General features: G+C 44.2%; 1 protein-coding gene across 4 annotated transcripts in view; it reads right to left on the reverse strand.

Annotated features, from left to right (window-relative positions):
* Positions 1-16,897, reverse strand: part of LOC142585335 (uncharacterized) — a 69,499-nt gene that overhangs the window by 38,791 nt on the left and 13,811 nt on the right. For 2 of the 4 annotated variants that reach the window (XM_075696026.1, XM_075696027.1), the window contains exons 3-7: positions 14,120-14,185; positions 11,237-11,375; positions 7,847-8,057; positions 5,960-6,114; positions 256-633 (exon numbers count right to left, since the gene is read on the reverse strand). In XM_075696026.1, the coding sequence (XP_075552141.1) occupies positions 256-633; positions 5,960-6,114; positions 7,847-8,057; positions 11,237-11,375; positions 14,120-14,185 (949 nt within the window). The remainder of the gene's footprint in view (positions 1-255; positions 634-5,959; positions 6,115-7,846; positions 8,058-11,236; positions 11,376-14,119; positions 14,186-16,897) is intronic. The other 2 variants (XM_075696024.1, XM_075696025.1) reach the window with 2 other exon arrangements.

Raw genomic sequence — 16,897 nt, forward strand, 5'->3', positions numbered from 1 at the left:
AGCAGCCAGAATGGCATGGCGATGACTACGTCAACACACCAGCTGCTTCTCTCCCAACGCCAGGCCATGTATGGCAAACAACCAAGCCCAACCAGCCCTTCTTCCCTTTCATGCCCTACCACCAGGCAAGTGCACTTCCATCAGCCTGTTGGGAGTGGCACCAGCCTCCCCACCAGTCAGGCCGTACGAACGACAGACACCCACTTGCCCAACACAACGTCACACGGGACAACTGAGCAGTGGAGGGGACCCTACCAGCGCAGGGTCTGGCGGCTCCATCACCGTCGAGGAAATCACTGCCGACGAGACGGGCAGCGGAACATCCTCCATCTGAAACACAGGCGGAGTGGCAACAGTGGGCAGCGGGGAAAAGGTATCAGTGGTGGGTGAGGGGGAAGGAGGGGGCATGAGGGCAAGCGGGGAGGAGGTGCCTCCCTCCTTTGGCGGGGCAGCACGACTCTTGGCAGCCGCAGCCCGAGCGGCCTTGGGGGCCGGCTCCGTCTTCTCCACGGGCACCCACTCGAGCTCTTTCACGCGGTGCTGGTTGCCGCTCGAGACGGGAAACTGTTTGTGCAGGTGAGCAGCATCGGCCACCTTCTCGGCGAGCGTCTTCACGGGGAGGTTGGTGGCATTCTGTGGAGGAAAGCGCGTGCTTAGCCCCAAGCGCCGAGGAGAGGGGTCTCGGAGGAGGCTGCAAGGGGCGCAGGAAGAGTAGTATGGCAAGGAAAGAAACATGGGAGCACTATGTGTCTTTCGCAAAGTGTTTGTGAGTCCGCAGGAGCAGTAAAGAAAGGCCACAAATTGTCAGAGCACAAGTTTATTCAACACATGCAGGGGAGGCAAAGCACAAAACATCGTTCTGCAGCCAGTACACAAAACAAGAGAGTCGAGAATCAAACTAGGTGCAACTGCCCTTAAAACACGGGCTCGATCAATGACTCCCGTAGTGCATTGACGTGGTGGGCCGTTTGAAGGTATGTGGTGGCAAGTCAGTGACGCTGTACAACAACAAAGCAACCGCAGAATACAAGTCGTTTGTCCAGTAGACTCCTGAGAAGCAATCCCTCTTCTCACCCATTTCTCAGATCTCTAGACCTTTCGTAACCCAAGCATAGTGGTTGACACATGAAGTATGCTGCCATCATTTCAGTTCACTGATGAAGCCGAAATGGAGAGCCCTTAATGTAACTGAGAACTAATGCTGATGCAGTGATGCAGATAGCAGAAGTAACTAGTGCATCACATCTACATGTGCATTTTCTATTTCGTATACATGCCCAATTTTTACGTACAAGTCGGTGAAGTGAGCCCTGTACTTTCCTTTTTCCTTTATGTAGCTCACGTGATGAAAAGATTGAATGTTAGATATATGGAGCAAAAAGTGTAGCAAAGTATTCAAGCAGTGTTATCAAGACCCGCTGAAAAAATGTTGCGTATGTGTGAAACACCAGAAGCAAGTATCCAATCAAAGCATAACGCCTTTGCAAAAAAGAAATAATAATAATAACAAAATAAAGCCATCTGTACAAGCCGAAGTTTCTTGAAAGCAGTAAAGCACATCAACAATTGGTCCAGAACACAGCAATGCAGATAAAACTGAAAGAAAGAACAGTGTGAACAGCATTTCTCCACAAAAACACTGAAAGTTACCTTACACAGTGTTGTTGCTACAGGACCTTTAAATGTTCTGTTTGAAAGTGAAAGGCTGTTCAAAACACCATACTCTATTAGGCTACACATAAATGAAAAGTAAGGTAACAAATATGTGTTCTTAATTGTTGATCAGGTGACAAAAGCGACTCACATGACATGTACATTCTACAAGCACAAAAAGAAAGAATAAACATTCATGGTTAACAGCAATCCATTACCAGACAGTACAACAAATACTTCCGACAGCAAGTCGTTGCCATGTCAAAAGATCGAAACAACAAATAATGTCACATCACCAAGACATGGGACAATAATTTGAACACAAGCTCTCTCCATTATGCTGAGATACCTGAAATACTAATTTCACCGAGCGCTAATGCTATACATACTCTCAAAAATAAGGCATTGAAAGAGGACATCTGTACCACAAACGAAACGATCACCTATACATGCAAAGAAAATATGACGTCAAGTCAAGGCATTCAAGGCCTTGACTGCTCAAGCGGCAGCACTATGTCTACCGCTACCAAAGTACTAGATACTGCGACAATGCGCATAAAGAACCAACCCAATTATGTGTTAGCATGCCGTGCCTGGTATTCCAGTATGAATTCTACAAACGGTACGAAAGATAAAAACCAAATGCACGCGAAGGGTTTCCGAGTGTACACTGCATCTGTCCTTTACACCAAAGAAAGCCACCACGAAATGTGCGTGGCAGATACCGTGCTGGAGTAAATGTACTTTCTTTCCATATCAATGTGCAGACCATGGACTACGACTACATATAACGATGTACGCATACAGCGAATACATATGCAAACCAAGAATTTGCTTTCCAAGGACACGCCACCAGGCAATCCCTCACCAGACACTGAAACTCGAATGCAAACCAAGCCTTGAAAGTAGACTCACAGCAATAGCACAGCTTGTGAGACTAGCTACACAGTCACCCTGCCCATTTTTCACACACGTGGATCACAGGCAGTGCTTTCCGCTTGCCAGTGCAGTAGCACAGAAACGTTTGCTAAATCTGCTTTCACTGATGCTGCGTTCTGGTTCAATTTGCAATTTAGTCATTCAACTAAGTGGCGAGGTAAATCAGTCAAAAGATGACAGAATGCAGTGGAGGGGCCCAGCTTGGTATGTTTTCAATACATTAAGTACCTTTAATCAAGACACAGCGCCGTGCACCTTTCCAATGGCCATTCATCATATTGCCAAATTAGAGGTTTGCTATACTGGTGCCACGTTCCAGGGCATTTTTATACCTCTCGATACTATAGCATCAAAAACTTTTGCCTTTCAACTTTCCCACTGTCCGCATATTACGTAAGCACAACAGTGACATGCATTGACATAAGGTACATAAGGTAAAGTGGATACATTTGACGGAGTGTTTTCCACAATTACCACAAGCAGGAAACATGTGGCACGATGTGACAACATGTCAGGTACCTGAACGAGGGCTGCTCCAATTGTCAGAATCTGTTTTTTGATGCAGTTGGTGGAACATCGGGTCATACATCAGGTAACGCACGTAACTGTGCAATGTGTCTTCTGTTTCAAGCAAGAACTGCGTGTGACGCACAGATAAACTATAGCTCCACTGGGCATGTATAGCTCCACTGCACAGTACACCAGCTGTATTTCTAGTTATGCTGTGATCACAACTGAATGTATCACATGGACTTGCAAAGTGACAAGTTGCAAGCACCTTCGAACGTAGCCCTTTCATTCAAGTTGTCAATTTCAACCAAGGCAACCTCGTGGCAAGGCTGCCTGCCCTATTTTAATGTTTACGCACATAACCCGCACTCTCAAATGCAAAAAGAAAGGGAGGAGGGAGAGCAGGCATGCGTATAAGCCATGCAAACAATTACAATTATGTTGTGAAAGCGACCCAGTACAGCTGTCGGCACAAAGCCACGATCCAGAAGAAATCCCATTTTGTATTTTTGCTGCTGCTGCTCACTGCTAAGGCGTGCTGTGGCTTCACAGGAACGTGAGGGGCATTTATATGTAAATTCAGCTTCCATATGTACCTTTGTTGGCCAGCAAGCGCAAATTTTTTCTTCGCGCACTGCTTCACGGCATTGCAGGGCACACTGCTGTGAAGCTGCATGTGCAGGCAGAATGTACACTATAACCTGTACCCCTGTTATGCCTTAAAATTTCTTTAATTTTTGGCTTGAGCTATGCATGCAGAAATGTAGGCTTTTACTTCAATTTACTGCAATGAAGTATGCACATCTTTGAATTGTGAAGATTAATTAACCTCACACAAACGAGCATTTCGGCCTGCTGTTCTTTAAAGTCTTCTCTGTAAGGGGGTAAAACGAGGCACACTAAATTACTTTTTTATTTTCTTAAACAATTTTAGTGAAATTTGCACAGCTAATATATGTTTACCAGCTGATTTAAGAAATGCAACTATTTTTTTTTTCCTATGATGAATACTCTTTATGATATCCAAAAAAGGATGTTCTTTGTTTGGCCTAATGAGCTAATTAACGGCAAGTTCCACAGCAATGCACAGCACACTGAATCGATTCTGAATGTTCACAATGTGTTGTAAGCAATAAATCGTTATTGCAGGCCATTTTTCAGTGAAGTTATATGTTCTCAAACCGAGTCATAACAAATGCCCAACTTGATATTTTTTTATTGTGAAGGTGGTGATTTTTTTGTGACTAAACTTGACAACCTAAAACTTTGCTTCAATATGGCCTAAAGCAACAATTTATAGCTTACGACGCACTGTGAACATTTCATAATCGATTCCGTGCGCTGCATGTGGTCGTGCAAGTTATAGCTAATAAGGCCTTAAACAAAGAACATCCTCTTTTAGATATCATAAGAAATATTTATCATAGGACAAAAATGCATTTCTGAAATCAGCTGGTAAAAATACATTAAATGTGCAAATTTCATTAAAATTGTTTAAAAAATAAAAAAAAGTTTTTTGAAGTGCCTCGTACCCCTTAAAAATGCTGCTCTCTTTCTTTGGCTGAGGTAACTTCAGTAAAGCAGTGTTTACTTTCCGGTGATTTATGACATCTGACAGTGGGCTACCAAGACTTTGCAACTCGTGAAATAAACATGCTCTTAACGAGGGCAAGGCTGTATTGATGAGACCAACAACAGCGCACGCTGACGAGGCACTTACTGCACGGAAAGATTTTGTATGCAGGTCTGGTTTGAATTCTTTTGTAATAGTCAAGTGATGACAGGACCAATATGCATTTCATGCCTGTACTTTTCAAATGAAGCGACAGAGATGACAACCACTCTTAACCAATGTCAGTCCCAGAATTACAAAGCATGAAGTCGTGCACAAACACACACAAGCTTAGCAGCCTTTAGGAGTTTCATTTTTCTCTGTTGTCGTAACTATGTGCACTGCACAATGCAATGCACCTAACTATGTGTTATGAAAGTAACTGCACCATAAAATCACAATGCAGTGATGTTGGTTTCCTTGCAGTCTCAAAATATTGACAATGAAGTCAACAATGTCTAATACCGCTGTCACACGGTCACCTTGGATCGCAATAGAGCCCAATATGAATCAAAATTCTTGGCCGCCAATGGCTCCCTGCCACAGCTTGCACAAAAGAGCCAACTGCGACCAAGAAATTCCATCCTGATTGGGCTCAAACGTGCGCCGCGCAACACAAGTCGATCACACACTATACCAGGCGACAACCCAAGAATCCAGCACAAGCTCTGCTCACAGAACTGCACCACTCTCAGCACCATCTGCACCCAAATAACACTGTTCCTAACAAGAGAAGCCTACACTAAATAAAGTTCGCCTCCGCTACAATGCCACAGAAATGGGTGGACAAATTCTCGTTTAGTTACAGAACAAGGTATTTGCCACTGCACCCTTACGTTGTCACCGACTAGTAAAAATGGGTTCTATCGGGATCACACATCCAAGAACACAACACAGTGAGGTGAGCTGTTGAGTCAATGACAGAAATTTTTTAATTGGTTCTGAAAAACAAACTGTCTCAAGTGATTTTTTTTTTTACATGTCCAGGGCACAGGCGCTTCACAGTCACAGAGGAGCAACAGCAGTGAAAAGTGTGAAGGTGCAACAAAGGAAAAAAAACGATGTGAGGAGTGTCTCCAGACTGACTGACAAAAATGATGTCACAACAAAAACAAGTCCCTTGCTCATCGTCCTGTCTAGTGCGTGATCGGTGTTTCTGTTTTGCTTTTTCCTTTTTTTTATGTCCCGTCAGTGATAGGTGATCGCCCGAACGGAATTGTTTTCGTCGGCGTAGTAGGTACTTACAGGAATGTTAAACCTAATCGGGGGTGGAGGTTCCTTCAGTTTGAAAGGGTGGTGGTGTGTTTGTTGGAACTCTTCAGCCACTTCTTCAGCCGTCTTGGGTTCCACTTCACCAGCGTACTCGCGCTTCTCTTCGTCAGAGATGGCCTTGCAGATTTCTGCAAGAAGAGATCGAAAAAAAAGGTGGAGGAAGAAAAGAATGTCAGTTACAGTACTACTTACACAGGCTGCAATGCACAAGTCCCCAGAAGCACAAGCAGTTGGAGACAACATATTCTTAGTGCCAGTCCAGTTTGACATTAGATCTCTCAACAAGACAACACACTCAGCATGCCGATAGCTATGACCAGACACTAGCACCGCCTACCCACAGGCTTTCACAACGAAATCGAACTGCTTGCTAATCATAAAGGCTTACAGTAAATCCTCATTACCTCAAAGTTGTAAAAGCAGGGACAAATTTTTGAGAAAAGCGAAATCACGAAGAAGAATTGGGAGACGCTTAAGCTTCGCCTTAGGAGTAGAATGTGATAGTAGTAAACAGCCCCCCACTGCTTCCCAAGCTTCCCGGCAACTGCAGCTTATGCAACCATAATCTTTACCGGAAAACGGTTGCGGTAAATGCTATGCACAAAGGCGAGCTTTCTGGTTCTTGTTTCTTTTGCCACCCCCCCGCTGCCGCAGATGGTAGAAATGCAGTGCGCCGCACTATAATTGGTAGAAAGCATGGGTTGCATGCCGATCTGCGATTGGTAGACATGTTTCGCTCACGGTCAACTCATTCTTCAGACATGTACCAACCAGCCTAAGTTAACTGCTCAACTCCGCTTCGTGTTCACAGCGCAACAGGGCCCTTAAAGCTATCGCTTCAATACGAGCCCCTGCACTATGCATAGAGCGGTGTGCTCTACTCAGACCGTCATATGCTATCAATTTCCAAAGAACCGCTTTGTGGGAAAGCTAGAGGACCAGTACACAACAACTATGCCTGCAGCAGTAACATCACTTCCCTCGTTCCGCTTACAAAGCTGACTGAGCGGAGTGTGAAAGCACGTCTGCTTCGCTTCTCCATCGTTTTGCAGCCGAGGTGATAGAGCATCGCTACTGTCTCAGCAAAGCGTGCTTATGAAATGCGAAATCTACACCCTTCCGTGCAATGGCTCGGCATGTGAAATGTGAGCGGAGCAAAATGTAAGTGGCACTCAACTAAAACCGTCTATTACAAATGAAGTTGCGACTGACCGTGAACGGAAGATGACAAGAGCGGCGGAGAATCAAGCGGAATTCGCTAAAATACTCATGGTTGTTTCACTTGTTGGCAATATCACAAGACATAAAAATTTCTGGGTAGCAACCTCTTCCCAACATTTTCACAGTGAAGAATTCAAGATATCTGGAGTGCAGTGCAAAAGCATATTGAGATAAGAGGTGAAAAACTACATGGAGTTGACGCCGAGCAAAAAGAAAACTTCAACTTGACCAATATGTCGAGGGTTTACTGTATCTATAGAACGAGCAGCCGTCTAAGAAGCCTACATAACAGGGTAGCGTGCGCTTCGTCACGCGAGGAATTCAATGCCACTGAAACAGCATCGCGAGCAGACGACGCACGCTTTTTTGACAGTCTTTTGAGAGTTGTGAAGCCCACCGGGTGAGTTATGCAAGCCCTTTCCCAAGAAATTGAGCCAGTACAAAGATAACCGAACAAAGAACATGCCAGAAACTAATGAATAACATTCTCGGGAGCACTTACATCAACTTGACCAAACATTACTGTATGGTGTACCTTGATATGGCTACAATTCTCATACTACGCGCTTTGTCCATTACCTCTGCTCCATGTACGTGTGCTCCACAAGTGCTGGGAAGGGTGGCGGTGTAGTCACTCACCAGTAAGTGCAGCCAAGGACCTTTTGACCTTCGGCGGCTCCTCGGTTATGCCAAGGGTCACAGAGGGGCCCGTGCCATCTCCTGACAATGCCAAGGGCAAGACTGGGGCCTCACTCGGGGGCGTCGAAGTCGCAGCCGCACCCACATCCAACCTGGCAGCCAGCGATGACTTCGGATCAGCTGCAGCAGCTGCCACTGCTGCTGCCACCACCTGCGCGCAACACAAATGCTCTTTTACGATACTCCGTCAAGTTACTACCGATCATCAATACAATCCGGCCAAGGTTCCGTTGACCTTCCCTCAACCGTCACAATAAAGTCATACTGAGATTTAGCAGACTTCTGGAAGATGTGCAAGGAACATTTCACAACCATGAAACAGCCGCCACATGAATCTGCATCCCATTGCACACCTTCCTTACTGCAGGCTCAAGACACTTCCTGATGCACCTCAAGTGACCATACATGCAATCCTATTGGGATTCTGCTAGAAAACAGAATTGTTAGACAGCCGTCACAGAAAACTGCATTCCACTGACGACCTTTTGGAAAATGCAGCCAAAATTCAAAAGGAAGCATGAGCATGCAGGCTTCAACATATCTGACTCAAACACTTGAGTGCTGTGTTTCTGACCAAAGTTTTGCGTTTACAGCAAAAGTTCCAAGCACATGTCTGCTGGGCTAGGCTCTCTTTTGAAAAAAATGTAAAATGGTGTTTTATCTGCTGCATTATGCTACCAGACATTATCTGCAAATCTCTGTGAATTGTGTAGAAAGCTGCATCCAATGCTCTAGTGGTGTGTTGGTGAGGCATTGAGAACAAGCAACTGAATGCTGGCATACACATTTCTCTTCTTGGTTGGCCATCTCTGGCCACACTTCTTTTTCATATATCCCGCATAACTGTTTAGAATGGCAGCATTGTGTGCCAGCTAGTGGACAGACAAATTAAGAAACCTTCTGAAAGCTAAAAAAACAAGGTAAACAAGTGCTAGAAATTCTGCAATTAAAACCTGGCCCCAAATGCTAGTTTTCCTTCAATTTCTTGGCAATTTCATAGTTTCTTTCTTATGACATATAAGCTGTGCAGAAATGGCTGTAGATTTGCAATCGTGTTCAAGCTAGGAAGAGCAGCTCTTAAGAATTTATTCGGTTCTGATAACTGAAAAATACTTCACATTGGCAACCAGCAAAATTATGACAACAGCACTAATAAAGTTATGGAACACTCATTACAAAGGCTCTAACAGTGGAGTTTCAGTTAATTTGCAGCATCACAGTATAGAAACAGCTAAAATGCAGTATGTATCATTCTTTTGATAACTGATCTCGGCACACTGTTGTAAGTGTACAACTAAGCTCCATGGTTGCGCTGCACCTACTTCTATCTCACACTCACAACATTCTGCAACAAAGAGGTCCACTGTGAGTGTACCCTTAATATCAAAGATCGCAATCTACACGCATGGACGTCAAGTACACAATATAATTTAAAACACAGCTCTCACTAAGCATAACAAAACATTACACCTCAAAACTTATTGATGGGGTATGCAACAGGTAAAAACTTATTCACTTGCATGGCATCACTTGTATTCACTTGCATGGCAGTGTAAAAGGTAACACTTGGTGCGCAAGCAACTTGTACTGTTGAAAACTTTGAATATGTGACTTAGGAGATTGCTGGCCAGTACTTTCCTAGTAGGGCTCCTGTGTGCTTTGTGTTTTTCGTTCGTGCTTTCCTGATCTCAACACGAAAATACGGACAGTTCAATGTCTGCAATGCAAATGAAGTTCTCCGTTTTATATTAATCTCTACTGTACGTCTCATTCGGCCATACTTTTATCTCCCATATTTTCTGTTTCCTGGAACAAAGCAGTTATATGAAATCATGCCTTCATAAATGTTCAAGTTGAATACATACCTCAGCAAAAAAAAAAAAGAAAGAAAAAGGGCTCATAGAAAAATATTATGTTGCAATAGGACACCCGTTCGTGTCGGAGAGTCATCAAGCACCACTGACAAAAGCCAAAGTTTCAAGGGCTACATTTCCGACCACCAGGCAGCAGTGAAAAGCATTTGAGCACATTGTAGATACCTTTTCTACTGTTACCCCAGAGGCCACCAGTAGCAGACAAATGCTAAGTTTCTTTCACTCCGCATCCAGACCCTGCAAGCATAGTGCAGAAAAAGGCGCGCAGACAACACATAGTGTACATATATCCCTCCCCCAATCCCACAAAATACAACACTGGAGGATTCCACAAACCACGTTTACTGCGAAGCTTCATTCTTGGCAGGCAGGTCTAAGGTGCTGTCAATGCATCATCTTCCAGAAAGGATTCTTTAAACGCATACAGTAGCCACCAACTCGAAGGTGTCTGAAATAGGATCCCTGCATCCATCAAAGGACCTGGATGTTCTGCACGCCTCCGGCAAAATGGGAGTCTCCTGTGAAGTCCTGCATCAAGACAGCGCTCGTTTCTCTCTCCCTCTTTGTCAATGTGTGTGTGAATCTAATGAGAACGACTGCGACGTCAGGTGCCACAACAACTGCCTCTTACACATAAAGCCATTTTGACGAAAACAAAGCACCGTAGCAATGACAGCACTAATCGTTTTCTGCTCAAGGACGCCAGAGATGGGTATTGCGCAGGCCGCAAATGAAAGCAGCCACTGATTTGCCACCCCACAGGGTTACAATCGTTAGCCTGGCCGTGGCGTACCTTGCACCAGATTGATGGATTCAAATGACCTGCGTGTTACAGAGGATGCCGATCCGCAGGAGAGTTTCTATGCATGCTTGTAGAACAATTTTTGCAGTAATGGCAAGAAACTGCTGCAACGTCCTGTCGGCCTGTGTTGCAAACTTCACCCAACCTATGCCAATTCAAACTCTAACCCGTCCTTCAACTGGCAACAAGGTTCAGCACAGTCAGACTGCCCATCAGCTCCTGAATATGTTTCAAAATTCTTGCAAGTGGCTTCATCCTACCAGTACAACTTCAATACAACTATTACTAACTTTACGCACAGCATTTTCCTTAATCCACCACCACGTCTTGATCGACACACGTTGCATCGCGACAACGACGGGCACACTGTATCAGTACCTGAAACCAACCTGAAAGAATCGGCTCAAATTAGCAGCCCAAATACAAGAAGAGAGAAATGTTTGAGCACAAACTACCAATTGAACGATCCAAAGCTCTCTACACCAACGCAGCTTTGTTCTGTCATTTTTCCTTTACGATCTGAATGTCACTGCATCCATTACCTATAGCTGTGCTGAACCAATGCTCCCCCAAGTTGTCCTTAGTCCATATTTACTGCTCATAAATAAGCTCAAACCGATAGGGACAAGCAAAAGCACAAGTGGGCCAGCTCACTTTGACAGTCGCGTTCACAGCTGCCGCTGCAGCCACGGGGAGACCCTTGGCGACCACACCACGCTGTAACATGGCCTGCATGTTCTTGCGAGCAGCCTCCAGCAGCTGGGCCTTGTCCACCTTGACCACCGAGGGCTCCCTAAAATGAAGACAATGCAATAAGCAAATGCGGGCCTTCACAGTCAAGGGCAACCACTAACCAGGGCTGGCATGCTTAAGATTAAATACATGCGCAAGGGTCATCAAAGAGGCAGTGAAACAGGTTTTGAGCATGATAAGCAAGCCTGCTCAAATGGTAGATCATGGCAGTAATGAACACTCAAGTCAAAATACCAGACGTCTGCGTGCAGCAGGAACCTGAAAGGGAGCGGCCCAACCCAGTGCCGCAAAACAGTGTCAGTGAGTCATTCTATGCAACCAACTGAACCATTCTGCTGTCGAAGAGAAGCAATCCACACTTGGCCATTCCTAAGTAGAATTTCTCCCAAGGAGTGACCAAGCATGCTGCTGCTTAGTTTGGTGATTCAGCCCATACCAACTGGTGTGAGAGTTGCCAGAGTTGCAAGGAATGGCAGCGACCTCAACAAATGACAAGGGAGTGGTCTCCTGAGTGAAAAATAGGCTTCCTGAAGTAAGCAGAGTACTAATATATCCCCCCCCCCCCACTACCACCTTCAAACATTTACTGACAACACTGTCTGGCAACTGGTCATCACAGTCAAAAGTATTGCATGGCCCCAAAAAGCACAGAATGCACATATGGCAACATTTCAATGCACATTAAAGAAGAAAGAGCTTTTCTCACAGATAAGACAGGTCAAAGTTCCCTACGGATGGCAAAATTTAAGGAACTGGAGCTGAGCGCCAATAGCTGTGGAGTGTTCAAGGTTAGATGCAATGAGGAAATTAAATCAGAACTACTTGCACCCGAGGCAATTCCAGAATATGGGCAACTGCACCTTACACTAGTAGAATTTGGTTACACTGAGGGAGTAGCTTTACGACTAGAGTAAAAAATATTAACAGAATGCTTATCTGTTTCCTTCAAGTTCCAGCTATCCTGTCATGCTATCAATCTATTGCAGCTAACGAAACATATGTGCTGCCACTGGACTCGGGAATAAACCCTCAATGCACTAGCGATAGCATTCACCACTCTAAACAATGGGAACCCCTATACAATTATATTGAATCCCTCTAAGAGCTTTAGTTTGAGACAGTTTGCGGAATCAGCTTTCATTAATAGACATATGCGTCAGGCATCCTATTGCCCTCGCCCCACCCTCCCCTAATAATGAGAACATTGAAGCCATATCATACTGAACACTAACGAAGTGGTTCTCCTAAGCGTCGCCGACTATTTGTACATCATTGTGTGATCAGGAAATTGTGAAAGTAACAAAGCCTATCTGCCTAATCTAAATGCACACCGATATAATGAACAGACTAGCTGCAACAAATAAGCCCTTCCCTGTATCAAACAAATCAGACTTCGAAAACTTTAAGAAGCAAGAATTAATTCTTGGTTTTTACGTGCCAAAACCATGATATGATTATGAGACACGCTATAGTGGGGGACTCAGGATTAATTTTGACCACCTGGGGGCCTTTAACATGCCCTCCCATTGCACGATCACGAGCATTTTTGCATTTAGCCCCCACCGAAATGCAGCCACTGTGGCCAGGATTTAATACCGCGCCCTCGGGCTTAGCAGCTCAACACCAAAGCCACTACGCTACCACGGCAGGTAGACTACGGAAATTGCTTGTCACAATAGAGAAAGCTTGGCAGTAGCTCATTTCAGGTACACTGTAAATATGCTGAATAAATATCCATATAACAAAAAATGTGGATCTGGGGCTCAGGCCCTCTTAGCAGTGTTTGTCTTTCACCATCCTTGTTCCCTCTTCACCATTACACAGCTATAAAACAATGAAAGGATACCAGAGAGCCCAGTCTACAATTCTGCTAAAGCTAACATTGCATAACACTGTTCCGTTTGCTGATGCTTGCCATAATTTTTAATAACACTGTACTGCTGATCAAGACATGCACAGTATAATATGAAAGTCAGTGCAACGATTTGCCTACTATCACTCGTTACAGAATTCAGTCAGCACAGCACCACTGGGGCATTTTTGGTCATAAGTTCGCAAGCCTGTAACATAAAGAATTCAAAGCATTCAATCTATAGACAACCAAAGTGTAGTGATATGTGATGCTTGCTTACACACGTTGATGAAATGCCGCTAAAGCAAGCAGTAATGTTTGTCATCAAGTTGCCTGTAGCACTTCATTGGCCAACAACACAACCATTTGTTTTCAAGGTAACATCTCTACATTATCTGTCACACTTCACCTGCTATGTCTAACATTCATCAATTTAAAGGGAATTATTCCTTCCTCCATTAGCCAGGTTGCGAATTTATGCTAGAAACTTACTGAGCTATCTGCCACTTTCTAACAGCTTTTATTCACGGTATGCTGTGTTAGTTCATTTGCTTGCCAGTATGAGCGAAAAGTTACTGAATAACGTCATGCCCTCTCTACACCAGTAACATTACGCTTCATTCTCGTGCATTCTTAGAACTATGAATCTTGTGTTTGATGCATAACATTGCCACCTGCCCGCTGTTACCTCTGATGGTGGCAACAGTGAGCAGACAACAACCAACTCCCCACAATACCCGATGTGAAGGTTTCATCGGACAACATGTTCTGCCTGCATTCTTTGACTGCACCTCAGGAGCACATAGCTTGCTATACTCATTCTCAAAAAGAGAAGTCCCAAATAAACGATATTTAATTGAACCTTAAACAACGTCTTGCCAATCAAAAATCAACAAATACCCGATATGCCATGTGTGAAAAAACTCGCCAACCTGCTCTCTCTGTTCCTGTGGCTGAGGAGTACTCCCTGCTGGTTGCTGTGGCCTTGCGGTAGCATTCTGTTGGCAAGTCATCCAGTATAAAAACACAACACGTAAATCCAAGCTTGTTTTCCTTTTTTTCATTTTTCAAATTAGGTCCCATTAGTGAACTGCCCCCAAATAAACATAATGAGAAATTGTAGAAAATTAACATACATCAGTAGAGCGTACACTCTGTGCACAAGAAGAGAAGCAGCTTACATCACATTTGTGCTAGAAGTGCTCAATTATTCAAGTGGCATCAGCAACGAGACTATCACTGGAGAAATGAGCTGCTTGATAAACGTTTTGACAAAAGCGAGCTTTCATTTAGAATTACCTACGTACAGTGAACCAGCGGCCAATGGAGAGCTTTAGCCAAGTGTTTACGGCCCACTCTGCTCAGACAAATGTATCTTAGCAATTCCCACAGAGCCCTTCGTTGTAAACACTAGAGCACACGCACAAAACGCTCCTTAAGCAGCGGAAGGCTGAATGCTGCAGACACTTTGCTGCAGAGCCGATTGAGCACAGCATGACAATACATCCAGTCATTGTTTTTTGTCATTTCGATGCCAAGCTGATTGCTCATCACTCGCTTCTTTGGGAGGCGTGTTTATCAAAAGCATCCCAAACGGAGCAGTCTGTAGGGATTTCAAAGGTTAGTATGAGGTAATTTTCTTGTGCACTTTTTTTTTCTGTCTTTTTTTCTCCGGGGTGGAGCATTTCTAGCAATCCATTGGTCAACTTGGAGCGAGAGATTTCCCTGGTTGTTTCTGGTAAACTTCCTCCAGTGGCACAACAATCTTTCTTGCTTTGTCATCAACGCATGGATTTCACTCAGAATTGCCAAAACACGTTGAGTTATTTCTGACGGTTATGAGTGATAACTTCCATCGTGAACAAGCGCACAGCCCCACGTTTCCTTTCCCTCTGCTCATCTAGATTTGCAAAATCTGAACATGACACAAGCATTACTTCAAACATTCATGTCGCTCCTCCAAAGTGGTGAGCGGAGCTCACCACCAACATGGCGGAGAAGAGACTGAAGATGTGGGCGAGTAATTGGAACCTAATGCACCCTCAGGGAGACATAATCACTAGCCACAATTGTTCCATTAAGTACGCGGAGTCACAGCCACAAAAAAATTATGGTCATGACCTCCTTCCTACCTTAAGCTGGATTCATCTTACCTGCTTGCACCAATATTGCTTTGCAAAATGCTAGCCCTGATTGTTCAAACCACCGTCTATTTTCTTCGTTTGAAACTAGCCACAGTTGTCAGGTCATTTCAGTGCACACAGCTAAATTCAGGTGATCATGCATATTCATATATGACAGAGAGTGCAGACTGAAACAGATAAAAAAAGACAGAGGGCAGGAGATGGGACCTGTATGTTCCTCACATGTTGCAGCTCACACTAACATGCATTAACATCTATTAAATTAACTGGAAAGGGCTTCTAATATTCCACAGATATTATTTTGCGGTTCACATTCCCCTTACTGTCATGAGTGCCTACAATAGTATTTAAACCATTGGCTACCAAAGCAGGCAAATCGCCGGGCATAAGGACGAGCGCAACATAACCAAAGCCAGCGATTGGCCAAGTGGGAAGTATCGTTCACTTAAAAAGCTATTCGTAGATGGCGCGACAGCCAATATATGCTGGCCAAGTTTAGAAACTATGTCAATAGATGGCACTACTTTTCTACTTTAGCATGGTTCGATTTGTGTCATATTTAGGTAGCTTATGCAAACATAACACACATTCTGACACCTATTCTCCTTGAAGAGCGCAGTGCGTGGATTTCCTACATCACATTCCACTGAACTCTGGTGAACAAAATCCTTCATAGCAGTGCAAAGTGCGCACAGCAAGAAAAGGAAAGAAAAAAAAAGTGATAACGGGCGAGTGTATGGAAAGTGCAGTGCTGCTTCCTAAAAGGCCAACTGCAATGAAATTTCTCTTTGGCTTAATTTTTTATAAATGAGTAGTACATACTGCTGAAGCAATCTTGGCAATGCTGCAGCGCTGGTAATTGCATAACTTTCTTGTTAGTAGCATTTAAGCGGCACCTGAGCAAACAACACGTGCACCTGGCAGTTGTCATTATGCGCAAGGCCCAGCAAGCTGCCTCCGAGATATTTCAGCATGCCACGGACAGCTGCGGGTACTGCCTTATCCCAGAGGTCATGATTAGGAGCTGCGTGCTCTAGGTCATGCGTCACTTCTGGCGAGCAGTAATGGCGGTGCCTTTTGCGTTTCTTTTTCCAGTTTCGGTAACAAAAACAGCTATTGTTGTTAGTTTTTCGCTACGCTTCTGCTCATATTTCGAACGCTGAATTTTGCAACAGAGGCTCCCTACATCTACGCTATCCCTAGGCTTTTTAAGCGATCCAAATTTGGTTTCAGTCAAGGTCTTAAATACCTGAGTGTTTCAAGCTTTTCCACACAAACATGAATCTGTGACTGGCAGTCAGTTAAGAGTACTAAACTGAGAAGTGCTGCTTCATGTTCTAAATAAAACCATTTGTTCGCAGTTTATTACTACAGAGCATTACAGAACTAGCGCTGCCGCTCACATAGCGTGCATACAGAGAAAAAATAATCGAAATGGAGGACCAAGCGGCACATGTGATATTTGGTAGCCAGTGAGTTTAATGCCCACGTGTATGTTGAAGTGCCTCCTTTTCTTAACAAGTTTCCAAGAGTTTATGTAAATATGATCTCCGTGTAACAATATAT

The sequence above is a fragment of the Dermacentor variabilis genome, chromosome 6 (assembly GCF_050947875.1).
Source record: "Dermacentor variabilis isolate Ectoservices chromosome 6, ASM5094787v1, whole genome shotgun sequence".
NCBI classification, from domain to species: domain Eukaryota; kingdom Metazoa; phylum Arthropoda; class Arachnida; order Ixodida; family Ixodidae; genus Dermacentor; species Dermacentor variabilis.